This window comes from Electrona antarctica, assembly GCF_951216825.1.
Source record: "Electrona antarctica genome assembly, chromosome: 6".
Classification (NCBI taxonomy): Eukaryota; Metazoa; Chordata; class Actinopteri; order Myctophiformes; family Myctophidae; genus Electrona; species Electrona antarctica.
The window spans coordinates 30,123,450-30,136,798 of NC_136811.1; the positions used below are offsets into that span (position 1 = coordinate 30,123,450).

Genomic DNA, 13,349 nt, shown 5'->3' on the forward strand with positions numbered 1-13,349 from the left:
ACCTCACCTTCGTGCCAATGCACAAATACCAACGCCCACACACACACACACACACACACACACACACACACACACACACACACACACACACACACACACACATGGAACGTGGCGTATGAGGTGACGCAGGTACTGGGCTTCCGCATCTCAAGCCAGAGATGATGATGTCACAGGGGATTCTCCGGTGTAGGAAAGGGGGGGGGGGGATGCCCCCAGGCAGGCCAAGGGAGTGGAGAGAGGAAGGAAGTGATAGTGTCAGCAACAATGTGTGTGAGCCAGAGTGTTTGTTGGCTAGATAATATGACAACACTGCAGCATGGTTGTTTATCTCTTCCCTCTATCTCTCTGGCTGTCTCGTCACACAAATAGACATGCGTACATAGTATATATCAGACCCCTAGGCGTATTCAGTACGCCTAGCGTACTGAATACGTCGGCGATAGCCCCTGTAGTCTGCCAGGCTAGTCGTTGTTAATGCATGCATAAAATGTACTAGTTCAGACATGCTAATGAGTTGGTGTGAAGGGCAGTGGAGCTTATGGGGGGGGCCTGGGATCACTTCCATGCACTTGATTCTAACCCCCCCTCCCCCTTGCCTGGGATGTGAGGAGACTTCACTGAATGACTTTATGTTTAACCCTCCACTGGCCAGGGTTCATGATGGATAAACAACAACAACAACAACCATTGGCAGAGCAGGGGCCTATTTCACAAAACTTGGATTAGCGATTAAACCTGGATTTAACAGATATCCTGGTTTATTATAGCCTGGATCAGCGATTAACCGGTTTCATGAAAACTGGTTAATCTTGCCAGATTAATTTGGCCAGTTAACCTGGATATGTTGAGGCTTGATTCGGTTTCATGAAAGCAATGCCACATTAGTTTCCATGGAAACTAATGCTTTGGACTTAACCTGCTCCGGACCAGGCTAACAGCCAGGTTTAACCTAATCCTGATGTCTATACTGTTCATTAAGCAGTCAAACTGATCACAAACCAATGATGTTTTCCACACTTATTCAATTATTATGGGTTTATGTTTCCGTATTTTTATCGTTCTGCATTAAAGGACTAATTTAAGCACTATATAAAATCAAAGAACCAAAATATATAGGCTGCACAACATTATGACAGCTTGTGAGCTTGTAGATCAGCTACTTTTGGTGAATGTTCCCCAGAATAGGTTTGCTGTCGTTCAAGTGGTTAAGAAGAATTATTATATTATATTTTTTTTTTGTAAAAGTGAAAACCACTAAATATTACCATTACGCATTGTTTTACAACATATTACCATTGTAACGTTTCACCCACTATTGAACCCATGACCCACAGTTCACCTGTCTGGACAACAACCCCCTTCCCCAAAGGTAGCTCCCTCAGAGGAGGGAGTTATGGCCAAATATCACAATGCGACAATATCATTATGCTTACAATATTAAGAATTCTGTTTTAAGTTAATAGTAGTGGTAAAATGTAAACTATATTTTTGGGGTAGTTAATCATTCAGTCTATCCACTATTGAGAGTATGTTCTCTCTTTAATTACAGCAGCAGTATTTATTTTAGCAGCTTAAGTCCTTGTCTAAGTCCTTGTATCAGTAAGTCTTGAATAGATTAGTAAAGATACTGAGATATACAGAAGGGGGCAGTAATGGAACTATTAAGGATGCAAACTGCCATAATACCCCATGAAGAAGAAGGATCAGTAAATCTGTGTTCCACCAAATGGGTCTAGAGACAAAAAGCCAGGCTGTCTATTCAGCCAGGCTTTATGATCCTGGCTCGCTAAATCCACCCATTCTAAGCCTCGCTTGGCTTTAGTGGAACGGAATAAACCAGGCTGTACAGAACAGGATTTAACAAGCCTGGTTTTGGCTTAAATCCTGGATTAGTTAATCCAAGTTTCGTGAAATAGGCCCCAGGCTGCATATTACACAGGGTGTGATGAGGGTCCATTTAAGTGCTTGACAGAGTCGAACGTAATCGACGCAAGAATACACAAGCAACGCTGGGTGAGAGAAATTCCTCCCTTGCGTTGCGTCGGTTACGTCTTGCGTCTCGCTCCGTCGGGTTGAGATCTGATCCCAAGCCAACGCAACCAAATTGCTTGCGTTGCGTTCCTTGCGTCGAGGACACCCTGCCCACCTGGAGGCAGCAGAGAGCAAGATTTTGTTTTCCTGCTCTGCTCCTACCACCGAAGCAAGACGGAAGCCACTCCGTTGTAAAAAATAAACACGAACATGGCTATCTCACATTATTTCACTGGACAACGTTGACCTACCACCTGTTGAATCAGAATTCAGGACGCCATCAGAGAATGTCATGATTGTCATCTCCAGTCATAAGACATGATGAAGAGCATTGGCTTTTGTTAAATACATAACGTTTACACTACATTATTATTATTATAACAGTACACATAGGCTACAGTACATGCAACGTTTGAAACCACCAACAGTTAAAAAAGGCATGGACAAGTCAATGACAATTGTTTATTGAAATAAATATTATGATGACAATAACTGCAAAGCTTTGCTTGGTACATCATGGTCTGCATGGGACCGTTGGGACGTCCTGGAAGAGAATAAAAGGCACAACATATTACACAGGATGTATGTATATTCTCGCAGTTTTGGCAGTTCTGTGCTGTCTTTTTCCACGAAATTCGACAATATAGTAGAGGGTTGTGAGAATCACTCAAGAACTGAAGCTCACAGTCATTCGTCAAAAGACCTTTAGATCTCCCAATTAATGAATTATATGATATATATTATATTATTAATATATATGCGTGTGTGTGTGTGTGTGTGTGTGCGTGCGTGCCTGCGTGTGTGCGTGCGTGTATTCAGCACTGCATGCTGCCTCCCTCTCAGGCCATGTGAGCACAGTGAAGCTGCTGTTGGAGAGAGGGGCCATGGTGGACTCTCTGGACGTCATGAAACACACGCCGCTCTTCCGCGCCTGTGAGATGGGCCACCGAGATGTCATCCTCACCCTCATCAAAGGTGGGGCGCACCTGGCCAGTTCTGAGTGCTTATAATTGTTGTAAAGGTGAATGTACACTGTCTGGCTGTGCCCTGTGGCTGGCTTCGCCTGAAAATGAATGGTAGACTGTAGCTTTGTACTGTATCTGCCAGTGTGAACACAGTATAAAGATGAATGTCCTCTGTGTCCTGTGTTTGCCTGGAAACCAGATGAATCTGCCACAGGAAAAAGACAATCCCTGGGGAGAGTGGTCTGGCACTTCTGGCAGTTTAAATTACATTATGCTCACCCCAGAGTTGTGGGTGACCAATCAGAGCCACAACGTTTTTGCTATGATGTTGGAATCTGTTTGTAACGGCTCCTTGTAAATAAATCCTCCACACCAAAGTTCCAGACTAATATCTGTGTGTGTGTGTGTGTGTGTGTGTGTGTGTGTGTGTGTGTGTGTGTGTGTGTGTGTGTGTGTGTGTGTGTGTGTGTGTGTGTGTGTGTGTGTGTGTGTGTGTTTGACCGTAGGCTCAACCCGTGTGGACCTGGTGGATGTGGACGGTCACACCGCTCTGCACTGGGCAGCTCTGGGTGGGAACGCCGAGGTGTGCCAGGTACTGATGGAGAACGGGATCAGTCCCAACGTACAGGTATGACCGCACACACACACACACACACACATTTGTGTGCGATTTGACGTTTGCATGTGATGAACGGCACTTGTTTTTGTTTCTACCGGGCGTTTAGGACCATGCTGGACGGACTCCTCTTCAGTGCGCTGCCTATGGAGGCTACATCACCTGCATGGCTGTCCTCATGGAGAACCACGCTGACGCAAACATCCAGGATAAAGAGGTGAAGGAGTTGTAGATTGTGTATCGTATGCGTAGTCCTCAGAGGATCACCTGGAGGGGGGGGGGGGGGGGAGTACAGACGTTCCTATCCTGTTCCTATCCTGCCACAACGTTATGCTGCGTTCACACGGGCAGATGCAAAAGATACAAAGATGCAACGCTACACTAGTACACAGAGTCACAGACAGTGTCGTCGTTAAGCAGCAGGAGGATCCCTTTAGCAGCAGGTGTCCGTTTATCATTCTCTAGGTCGTCCTCAGACGAGCCCTCCATCGTTGCTTCCAGTCATCCCGGTTCTCCATACATCTTGATCATACTACAGCGTCACACAAAAGCATCAAAAGTAGCAGATCCACAGCTCGAAATGCGGCGCAAAGCGCCACGTTTTGTAGCTTGTAGATCTGCTACGTTTGCTATTTTAGCATTGAATCTTGAAAAGTAACTGTTTTGTACACATATGAGGTTTCCACCCGACAGAGACGATATCTCTCCATCATGCTGTATCTACTGTATTTTGGTCCTTTGCCCTGTACTCTGTTTTTAAACTGCTGTACTGTCATTGGTGCCTGAATTTCCAGCGGGTTTCAGAAAAGGTATTTTCTTATCTTATTATTAGCCTCAATACTTGCACACCTCATGCTTCTACACAATACATCTACTGTGCTGTATGTCATGACATGATGTGACCGTTGAACAGAATGACTGTATAAGTTACACCTCTGTACATACAGCAATTATATATGTAAATGTATGTCACTGGGGTTTATTTGTCTACACAACAAACTCTGTCTAGAAATAGGCCAATAATGGTCAATATTTACACAGTTAAATGAACACTTCTGCTCTGTGTGTGTGTGTGTGTGTGTGTGTGTGTGTGTGTGTGTGTGTGTGTGTGTGTGTGTGTGTGTGTGTGTGTGTGTGCGTGTGTTCATTCAGGGGAGGACTGCTCTCCATTGGTCATGTAACAATGGCTACCTGGATGCTGTGAAACTCCTGCTGAGCTACTCTGCCTTTCCCAATCAAATGGAGCACAATGGCGAGAGGTGAGAGGTCCTTACACACAGGAAGCGTTTATTTCGCCGGTGTATATATATTATCTTTTTATTCTGGGCGGTTTATTCATTGTGTGTGTGTGTGTGTGTGAGCGGTTATTTAGACAAGGTTATTTTTGTTTATATATTAATTATGATTATATTATGCATGAACATTTTGCCATGCATTTTGTGTCAAGGTACACGCCTCTGGACTACGCTCTGGTCGGGGAGCACAGTGAGGTTACTCAGTTCATGCTGGAGCATGGAGCTCTGTCCATAGCAGCCATCCAGGACATCGCCGCCGCCTCCATCCAGGCCGTCTACAAGGGCTACACCGTCCGCAAGACCTTCCGGGAGAGGAAACAGCTCCTGATGAGGCACGAGCAGCTCCGCAAGGATGCAGCCAAGTGAGGACCCGAGCGTGCACACGGTCACAGACACTTAAAGCTAGCTCAAAGTTCGCTTCGCACAGATTCAAATAAATACTAATTTCACTTTCATAGTTCAATTTTTTTTTATGTACGTTCACAGCCCCCCAAAATAGTCTGCTGAACGTGAAAAACATGAACACGTTCAATGATTGTGCTCTATTAGCGCATTCATGCACAACACTGTTGTGCATGAATGCACAACAGTGGAACTTGTGCTATTTTGAAGCGTGTTATATGAAGTGCATATTGAAAGATCTATTTCGAGTAGAATGTGAGCCAACAATAGTTACGTTTTGTAACTCTAGTTCTTTGAGCACTGGCAGAGTCCTCTGAAGGCTAAGTTACATTTAATCATAAAACTGTGTCAACTCACTGAAAAGAATCGTATTTATAGGTGGAAAATGCTCTTAAATCAGCACTTCTCGGCAAGCGACGCAAACGTACAATGAAGTGTGATAGGACCATTTGAGTTCTCAAATACGTCCAAGTAAATCCAGTGTGAAATGGAACAATGGACCCCAGTCCCCACTTTGGGAACCACTGGTTTAGATATTAGAGGAGAAAGGAGGGGTTCAGACTAGAGCAGACGGCAGGTCGTTTGTCACTGAGGTTGTCGAGTGGCCACGTCCAATCACAGATGTTCATACCGTGTAAGTATTGGTATTGTGTTCATCTCTCATTGTCTTCCCCTCCTCACCCATATAGGAACAGTCACACTCCCTCCGTATCCATCTTTCTGCCTGTCATCCCTGCACACACATACATCTTCCACCTGTCTCCCTCCTGTGGATTCCTCTCCTTTTTGTGTCATTTGCACACAGTCACACCTTTATTCCTTCTGTCTCAGTGTTATGGATAGGGTGGGTTTATCTTTACAGTTTGTATGACTGTAGTTTTGCTCTCTGTTATCCATTTTTCAAGAGTGCAAAACATTTTTTAGAATTAGAATTGTTCAGGAAAGCCCTGGATATAATTGTTTAAAAAAAATCAATCAAAGATGTGAATGCTTAGCTTGTTTAGCTTGCCAACTATGAACACATTTTCTGTTCAACGTAACGCCTTTTAAATTATCTACACAGCTGGATACATGTCTGTATACATTATGTGCTGAGTTGAATCAATAAAGAAGCTCATCATTGGGTGTGTGTGGCGACGTGTGTTTCCACTACTAGGGATGATGTATTTTTTAGACGGAAGGAGGAAGTTATCATCTTCCTGGTTCCCTTGACAAAAAGCCAGGGGATTTTTGCATTGGAAAATAATTGTGTTAAAAATAAATATATTCACAATGAACACCATTATTTTTGAAGCGTACAGCAGTGTACAGGGACCTCTTTACTCTGAATGCAGATAAAAGAGGCTTTTATGTGTAGGTATTAGAAGTGTCATCACTAGTAAGAAAGAATCCTGTCCAATTGCAAGGTTGATGGTGTCTGCAAGGCAAACAATTTCTGACATGTGCATTTCAGGGCCGGAAAATCAGCATGATCTCTAAATCCACTTTCTAAATCCATGACTGACGCTGTCTTTGAACAAAGCAGGCCTTATGGACAAAACTGACAGATAACACAGAGGCACTAATAGCAGTACAAACATCAGTTATAAGCTGAGGACTTAACCACATAACCTTTCAAAACATGTGTAAGCATGGCATGAAGTATGTGTAGAGACATGCATATTCATGCATGTGAGGTGAAGGTTGTAATTATTAAATGTATCTTTTGCATTGGATTTGATCACGACTCAGCCAATCATAATCAAGCACGGGGACTATCTGTTATATGAAGTTAACACTCTAGTCTGTAGTGTTCTTTTTAACACATGAGAGAAAAGAGAATGCCTGCAATGCTTAGAATTAAATGAAAGTCTCAACATCATGAGATGAAGAAGAAGAAGACACTCATTTTTAATACATCCCAAATACTGAATGGAAAGATTTGTATGCCTGTATGCTCCATCGACAGTCAGATGAACGTTCCTCCATGTTTAGGTCAAAATTCTTTACCGGGATAGCTAGTTAATGTCTTGTTTTGTTCAATTCAGGAAACGTGAAGAGGAACAGCGGAGGCGGGAAGCGAAGCAGCAAAGTTCGCTGGCCAGCATTACCCGAGCAGAGCCACAGAAGCTCTCCTTGACTCATATTATGAAGGACCTATCAGTGAATGAGGTGCTGGTGGAAACAAGGAAATCTTCGAAAACGGACCGCACCAAGAGCAAAGAGGAGAGACAGAAACACAGAGGTACAGTACATTCCATAATGACTAGGGATGGACTGCACGCACGCACGCACGCACGCATGCATGCACGCGTGCATGCAGTCTAGTGGTCATGGACATCGTTGAGTCAATAGCCATTGCGTACGCTTCTGTGTTACCTCATCCAACCTGCTTCTATTCCTGTCCGATTTGAATACGATTCTTTAGAGCAGAGCAGCCTACCTGTGTTTGTGTACGCGACGTGTGTGCACACACATGTGTGCGTGTGTCTATGCAACCGTTCTATTCAAATCACATCTATATTTTTGAGGGGTGCTAGCCCCTGCTATGCCTAGCTTTGTGTGTTTGTGTGTACCAAATTTGAGGTGATTTGTTTGGATGTGCACGGAATGCTGATGACAATATAGCGTTGACTCCCATTGTAATTTGTAATAATGGAATGCGGAAGTGCTCATTCTATCTCAATGGGATAGTTACAATGTTTGGAACTGTAGCCCATAGCAGAGATCAAAACGAGATCAAAATGTGTCACGACTCTTCTTCTACGGCTCTGCACCAGGCCAGCCAGGGGTGGGGATTATGTTTTCACTCCTGTGAGTCCATCCGTCTGTCCATCTGCATGTGCATTGATGACGTTTTATCAGTGTTTGTTTTGTGCGCATGTGTGCATGCTCACGTGCGCACGTGTATGTATCTGCGTGCGCACAGATAGGAGTGTGAAATCCATGTGTGTTTGTCCCCAGGTGTTGCGTGTCTTGACCCTCCATTAACTCTGATAAGTGGCCAATTACAGCAGCTGTCTTTCAGGAGCAGATCTCAGATAGGCATACACATGGTCCCAGGTAAAAGGCCATGCACTTTGCACTTTGCATGTTGGTCTTTTAAGATCATATGCAATGGCTGACAGAATGTCTCACTAATGTACTGTACATTCACTTAAGTTGAATCAACTAAAAACACCTTGGGTACAGTACAGAATATACAGTAGTGGAAATGGAATGCCGCAAGAGATACTTACACTAAAAGAGAATGTCATGATGACATTCCGATCAATATATTACAGTATATATTGAGTCTATGTTATGATATTGACTTACGCTGAAGAAGGCAGTTGTACCTGCCGAAACGTTGGTTTCTATTCTACTCTGCATCCAAATAAATATTCGGCACTTTGGCAATCAGTGTGTGCGGCCACTTTTGTCTTTTTAAGACTTAACTCTTTAGATGTTTCTGCCGTGAGCTGGCACCACTACCAAGACTGGTGTGCGTTTAGCATCCTCCTGCACAATGATATTGACGCACGTCCAAAGTGGAGTTGAAATAAAGTGATCTGCCATCCTTACAGGCCACAGAAGCAGACCCCCCAGGAGAAGCAAAGAGACGGAGCCACCTGAGCCTCTAGACACTCCGCAGGAGCACATGACCTCTCACCCCACGCCCGCCGCCCCACACTCCTGCAGGTTAAAGGATCGCCTGTCACCCGCCGGGTGCAGCCGGCCAGCCAGCCCCAAACACAGAGCCCCCGTCGTCACCGTCACCGCACCCAAAGCCAAGGCCCAGCCTTCGTCCAGTGCACGCTCTCCCTCCCCGAGCTGCCCCTCCGCTGTGAAAGCTGATCCCATCACTAAGGAACGCATCCTTCCCAACAAGAGAATCAGTCATCATCACTCCAGCGCACAGACCGCCATCAGCAAGACTGACGCACGCAGCTCTCCGCAAAAACACAGAAACAAGGAGCGCAATTCAGAGAGCGCCACTGCCACAAGCCAAGCACACACACCCTCGCTGAGATGTCGTTCCGCCGCGGGCTGCAAAACGCGGTTCTCCGCTGGCCCACACATAGCAACCAATACACACACGCAGTGGGAACATGACAAAGAGCAGCGCAGTAGGAAGAACGAGGCTGCGCGTACTATCCAACAAGCCTGGAGGAGGTGTGTGTGTGTGTGTGTGTGTGTGTGTGTGTGTGTGTGTGTGTGTGTGTGTGTGTGTGTGTGTGTGTGTGTGTGTGTGTGTGTGTGTGTGTGTGTGTGTGTGTGTGTGTGTGTGTGTGTGTGTGTGTGTGTGTGTGTGTGTGTGTGTGTGTGTGTGTTTATCATCTGCAAGGGGCATCCAATCGCCAGGTTCTCTGGTTTAGCTGTGCCATGTGGTGCCCACATGTTCTCTCCCCTCCCCTTTTCCTGTATCCCCCTACCTTCGTCTCATCTCTACTACTACCTGGCTCACTGTCTCTCACCCCCCACCCCACCTTTAACCCAGGTCTGGTTAACATCAACACTTAAGCAGAGGGCCAATGGGGGAGAGAGCATGGGAGACAGGGGTGAGAGAAGGAGGCAGGGGGCCAAACGGGGTAGATAATCTCAAGCTTTCATGCCATTTTAACAAGAGGCTAAAAGTTCAGGCGTGCCGTCCTAATGGCTACCACCAGTGCCTCTTTATCTTCGTTCACCCTCGCACACGCACTCTGTCTCTCTTAGTGCCTGCCAGCCCACACCAGGAGGCCCTCTGTTTCCATTCAGCTTCACAATTACACTCTGTGTGCTCACTATTAACTACCTCGAACAAACTGTTTCTACTTTCTGTTAAGCGAGTTTGTCGTCAATGTTGGCATCTTTTGGACCTTTGAACAATCCCCTTAGTTTTTTATTGAAGTGTGTGTGTGTGTGTGTGTGTGTGTGTGCGCGTGTGCGTGTGCGTGTGCGTGTGCGTGTGCGTGGTTCCATAGGTTCCGTGTCAGAAGCAGGCTGAGGGAGGCCAAGACCTCTGTAGGAGTGCAGTCAACTGATCCAAACCACTCTCCAAACAGGAAGAAGAGTGATGTCCGACCTCCGCCCACAAAATCAACAGCGAGTAAGAGCTCGGTCCTTCAAAGCATCTACGGTAGGATTATTTTACTAGTCATGTCAAATTGCAAGGTTGATGGTGTCTGCAAGACAAACAATCTGACATGTGCATTTCAGGGCCGGAAATTCAGCATGATCTCTAATCCACTTTCCTGCAGAGTGCAGACTGACACTGTCTAGTGAAAAAAACTACTAAGCTAAGACCAGGCATATTAGAGTTCCATCTTAAGGGTAAAACGTTGCTCTCAAACTGTAAACCCCCTCTGAGAGGCAGGAATAGTATGATTAGCTGAAGACCAAGATCAGTACTACTAAAGGCCAGTATCAGTGATTAATTGAGGGAGCGTGGGTGAACAGGGAGGGTGAACGAGTGACGGCTTCCTCCTCCTCCAGAATGTAAACATTGACATGTGCATGTGTGCACCCACGGGAAAAGGAATAAAAAGATAATGCCCCAAACGTTCTGGGTGCCTATGAAGCACTGTTTCACTGTTTATTTGCGTTGAGTTTGAGTTCCAAAAATAGCAAGTGGAGAAAACAATAGACGGTCATCAGGCACATATTCGTCGAGCTGGCTACGTGCAAGACACTTCTGGGGACTTGTCAGGTGGAATCGTACACATTATCTAAAGTGGCCGTGAAACAGAAGCAGCTAACGTATTGCTTACATTCCACGATGCTTCTGTGCCCAGTGAAACTGAGGGATAACCGTCTCCACACACAGCGGGACAGTATCAGCCTGGCTGAGGGTATAATAACTTGTACATATGTGTCTCCATAGTGGGACACTATCAGACTGGCTGTGGGTAATAACCTGTGCTTGGGTTTCACCCAACAGACAGCACTGACCTTCATCACACATCACCAGGTGATGATGGGAGAATGGGCAGAAACCTAGCCGCGTCAAAACACATGCCTACGCACGCACGCACGCACCCTTGCACGCACACACACACATGCGCGGGCACGCATGCGCGGGCACGCACACACACACACACACACACACACACACACACACACACACACACAGTTATCCAACAGAAAGACAGACCCACCCATCACCACCAACCCAACCTTGTGACGCTGTAGCCCCTCGCCCAACCCTCCCCACTCCAAACCTCCTTATGTTGTGCTTTTGCTCCCTCTCTCTCTATGTCAAACAATTTCTCTCTCTCCCCTCCCTCTCTCTCTATGTCTCTCTTTCCCCTCCCTCTCTCTGACAATCCCAGCACTGTGAAAAGTTCAGAGCTGTCAAAGGGAATGTCAGACTACGACGTAACGCTGTCTGCTCAACACACACACACACACACACACACACACACGCACACACACACACACGCACACGCCACAACGCACACACACACACACACACACACACACCACAACGCACATACATCCTACTTGACGCACACACACATTCATGAAACCTGTTCACGTTCTCTTTCTTTGGCCGGGGAAACAGACATTGGACACAGTTTCAAACTGGTTCACAAGTCTGTTAATCACTTTAGATTAATCATTGCATTAAATATTCTAGATGTATCTTACTTATACACACACAGCTTGACTATTCTGAATAACATAATTAATAGAGGGAATAAGAGAACGGTATTATGTGTAAAGTATATGGAGGTGAATCTGTGAATCTGTGAACCTATGCAGACTATGCCCAAGTATACATTCCCATTAGACACATTGGTATTTTATAACTAAAGGATTGTCTGTCAAGTGAATATCAAACTTTTCTGCAATAAAACCAAGATCCTTTCACAGCCACTGTGGTCCCTACATCTTTTCCCTCTTGCTGAAATTGTTAAAGGGGTATTTTTTGGTTATTGCTGTAACAAGGGTCTCCCCTTCTCCACCCATTTTAACTACTGCAAGTCAGTCTATTCCTGAATCAGTCAGAAATCCCATTCCTGTCTTCAGCTTGTGCAAAATCCTACTAGATCCAACAAAATGCATGACATCACTCCTATATTAGCATCTTTACACTGACTGCCAGTTTGTTTTAGAATTGATTTCTAAATTATTAATTACTTTTCATACTCAATTGGGGCTGGTACATTTACAATGTATGTCCCTGTGAGCTCAAACACATCTTGCAATGTCTTTTTTCACTGGAATTATCTCCCAGAGGGCGTCATACTAGCGGTCTTGGTGGCACATTTTGTGCCCAAGACGTCTGTGGACGTCTTTGGTATTACCGCACGTGCAGAGCCCAAGACGTCTGTGGACGTCTTTGAAAATAAATAAATATATATATATATATTTTTTTATTATTATTTTTGAATAAAAGAAAATCAAAAAAATCAAAACAATGATTTTCTTTTCTTTTTTTAATACGTGGTGCCAAAGTTAGTGTTTTCGCCATTGAGAATGCATTTGGCGTTTAAATTAAATAACTCAGAAACTATAAAACATTTCAAAGTAAAAAGTTCCAGCATGTGTCTCCAGTCAGCTGAATTATAAAAAATGTGAATGGATTTTCTAGGTGAAAGTGATTTTTGGGCAGTTTTGCGTGGGCTCTCAATGTGTTAAAACACACGTTTATAGAATTTTACACCATGAATCTGTATTTTGCAATGTTTTATTATCTTTTCAAATGTGTGTTGCTTGTTGCTTGCATGTAATTCATTGTGTATGTAAAGCACTTAATAATGCCTTTGTAATTCTTTTGTATTATAAAGAACTTTGTAATTTGCCTCTGGAAAAGCACTATATAAATAATAAAGTTTAGTTACTACTACTACGTAGCCATGGGGACCAACAGTAGCCTCAGTGTCCATTCTGATTCATTTTATTTTCCGTGTTGTAGGCAACTCAATGGGCAGACGAGGGCATACTCTTCGGGGTTCCCATTCTCAGCTGCTTCTAGACCTGTCACTTCGCACACAAAGCCAGTGTAAGCATTGGTTTATCCAACACACCACACACACACACGGCTGACACAAACTTCCTTTTGTCCAGTAGCAGCAGTACCTACTACCTACCAAG

General features: G+C 44.7%; 1 protein-coding gene across 3 annotated transcripts in view; it reads left to right on the plus strand.

Moving 5' to 3' along the window:
• invs (inversin) overlaps window positions 1-13,349 on the plus strand; it is a 35,843-nt gene that overhangs the window by 21,272 nt on the left and 1,222 nt on the right. For all 3 annotated transcript variants that reach the window (XM_079503539.1, XM_079503538.1, XM_079503540.1), the window contains 9 exons: window positions 2,851-3,006; window positions 3,503-3,624; window positions 3,722-3,829; window positions 4,765-4,871; window positions 5,060-5,269; window positions 7,337-7,533; window positions 8,855-9,443; window positions 10,235-10,389; window positions 13,171-13,257. In XM_079503539.1, the coding sequence (XP_079359665.1) occupies window positions 2,851-3,006; window positions 3,503-3,624; window positions 3,722-3,829; window positions 4,765-4,871; window positions 5,060-5,269; window positions 7,337-7,533; window positions 8,855-9,443; window positions 10,235-10,389; window positions 13,171-13,257 (1,731 nt within the window). The remainder of the gene's footprint in view (window positions 1-2,850; window positions 3,007-3,502; window positions 3,625-3,721; window positions 3,830-4,764; window positions 4,872-5,059; window positions 5,270-7,336; window positions 7,534-8,854; window positions 9,444-10,234; window positions 10,390-13,170; window positions 13,258-13,349) is intronic.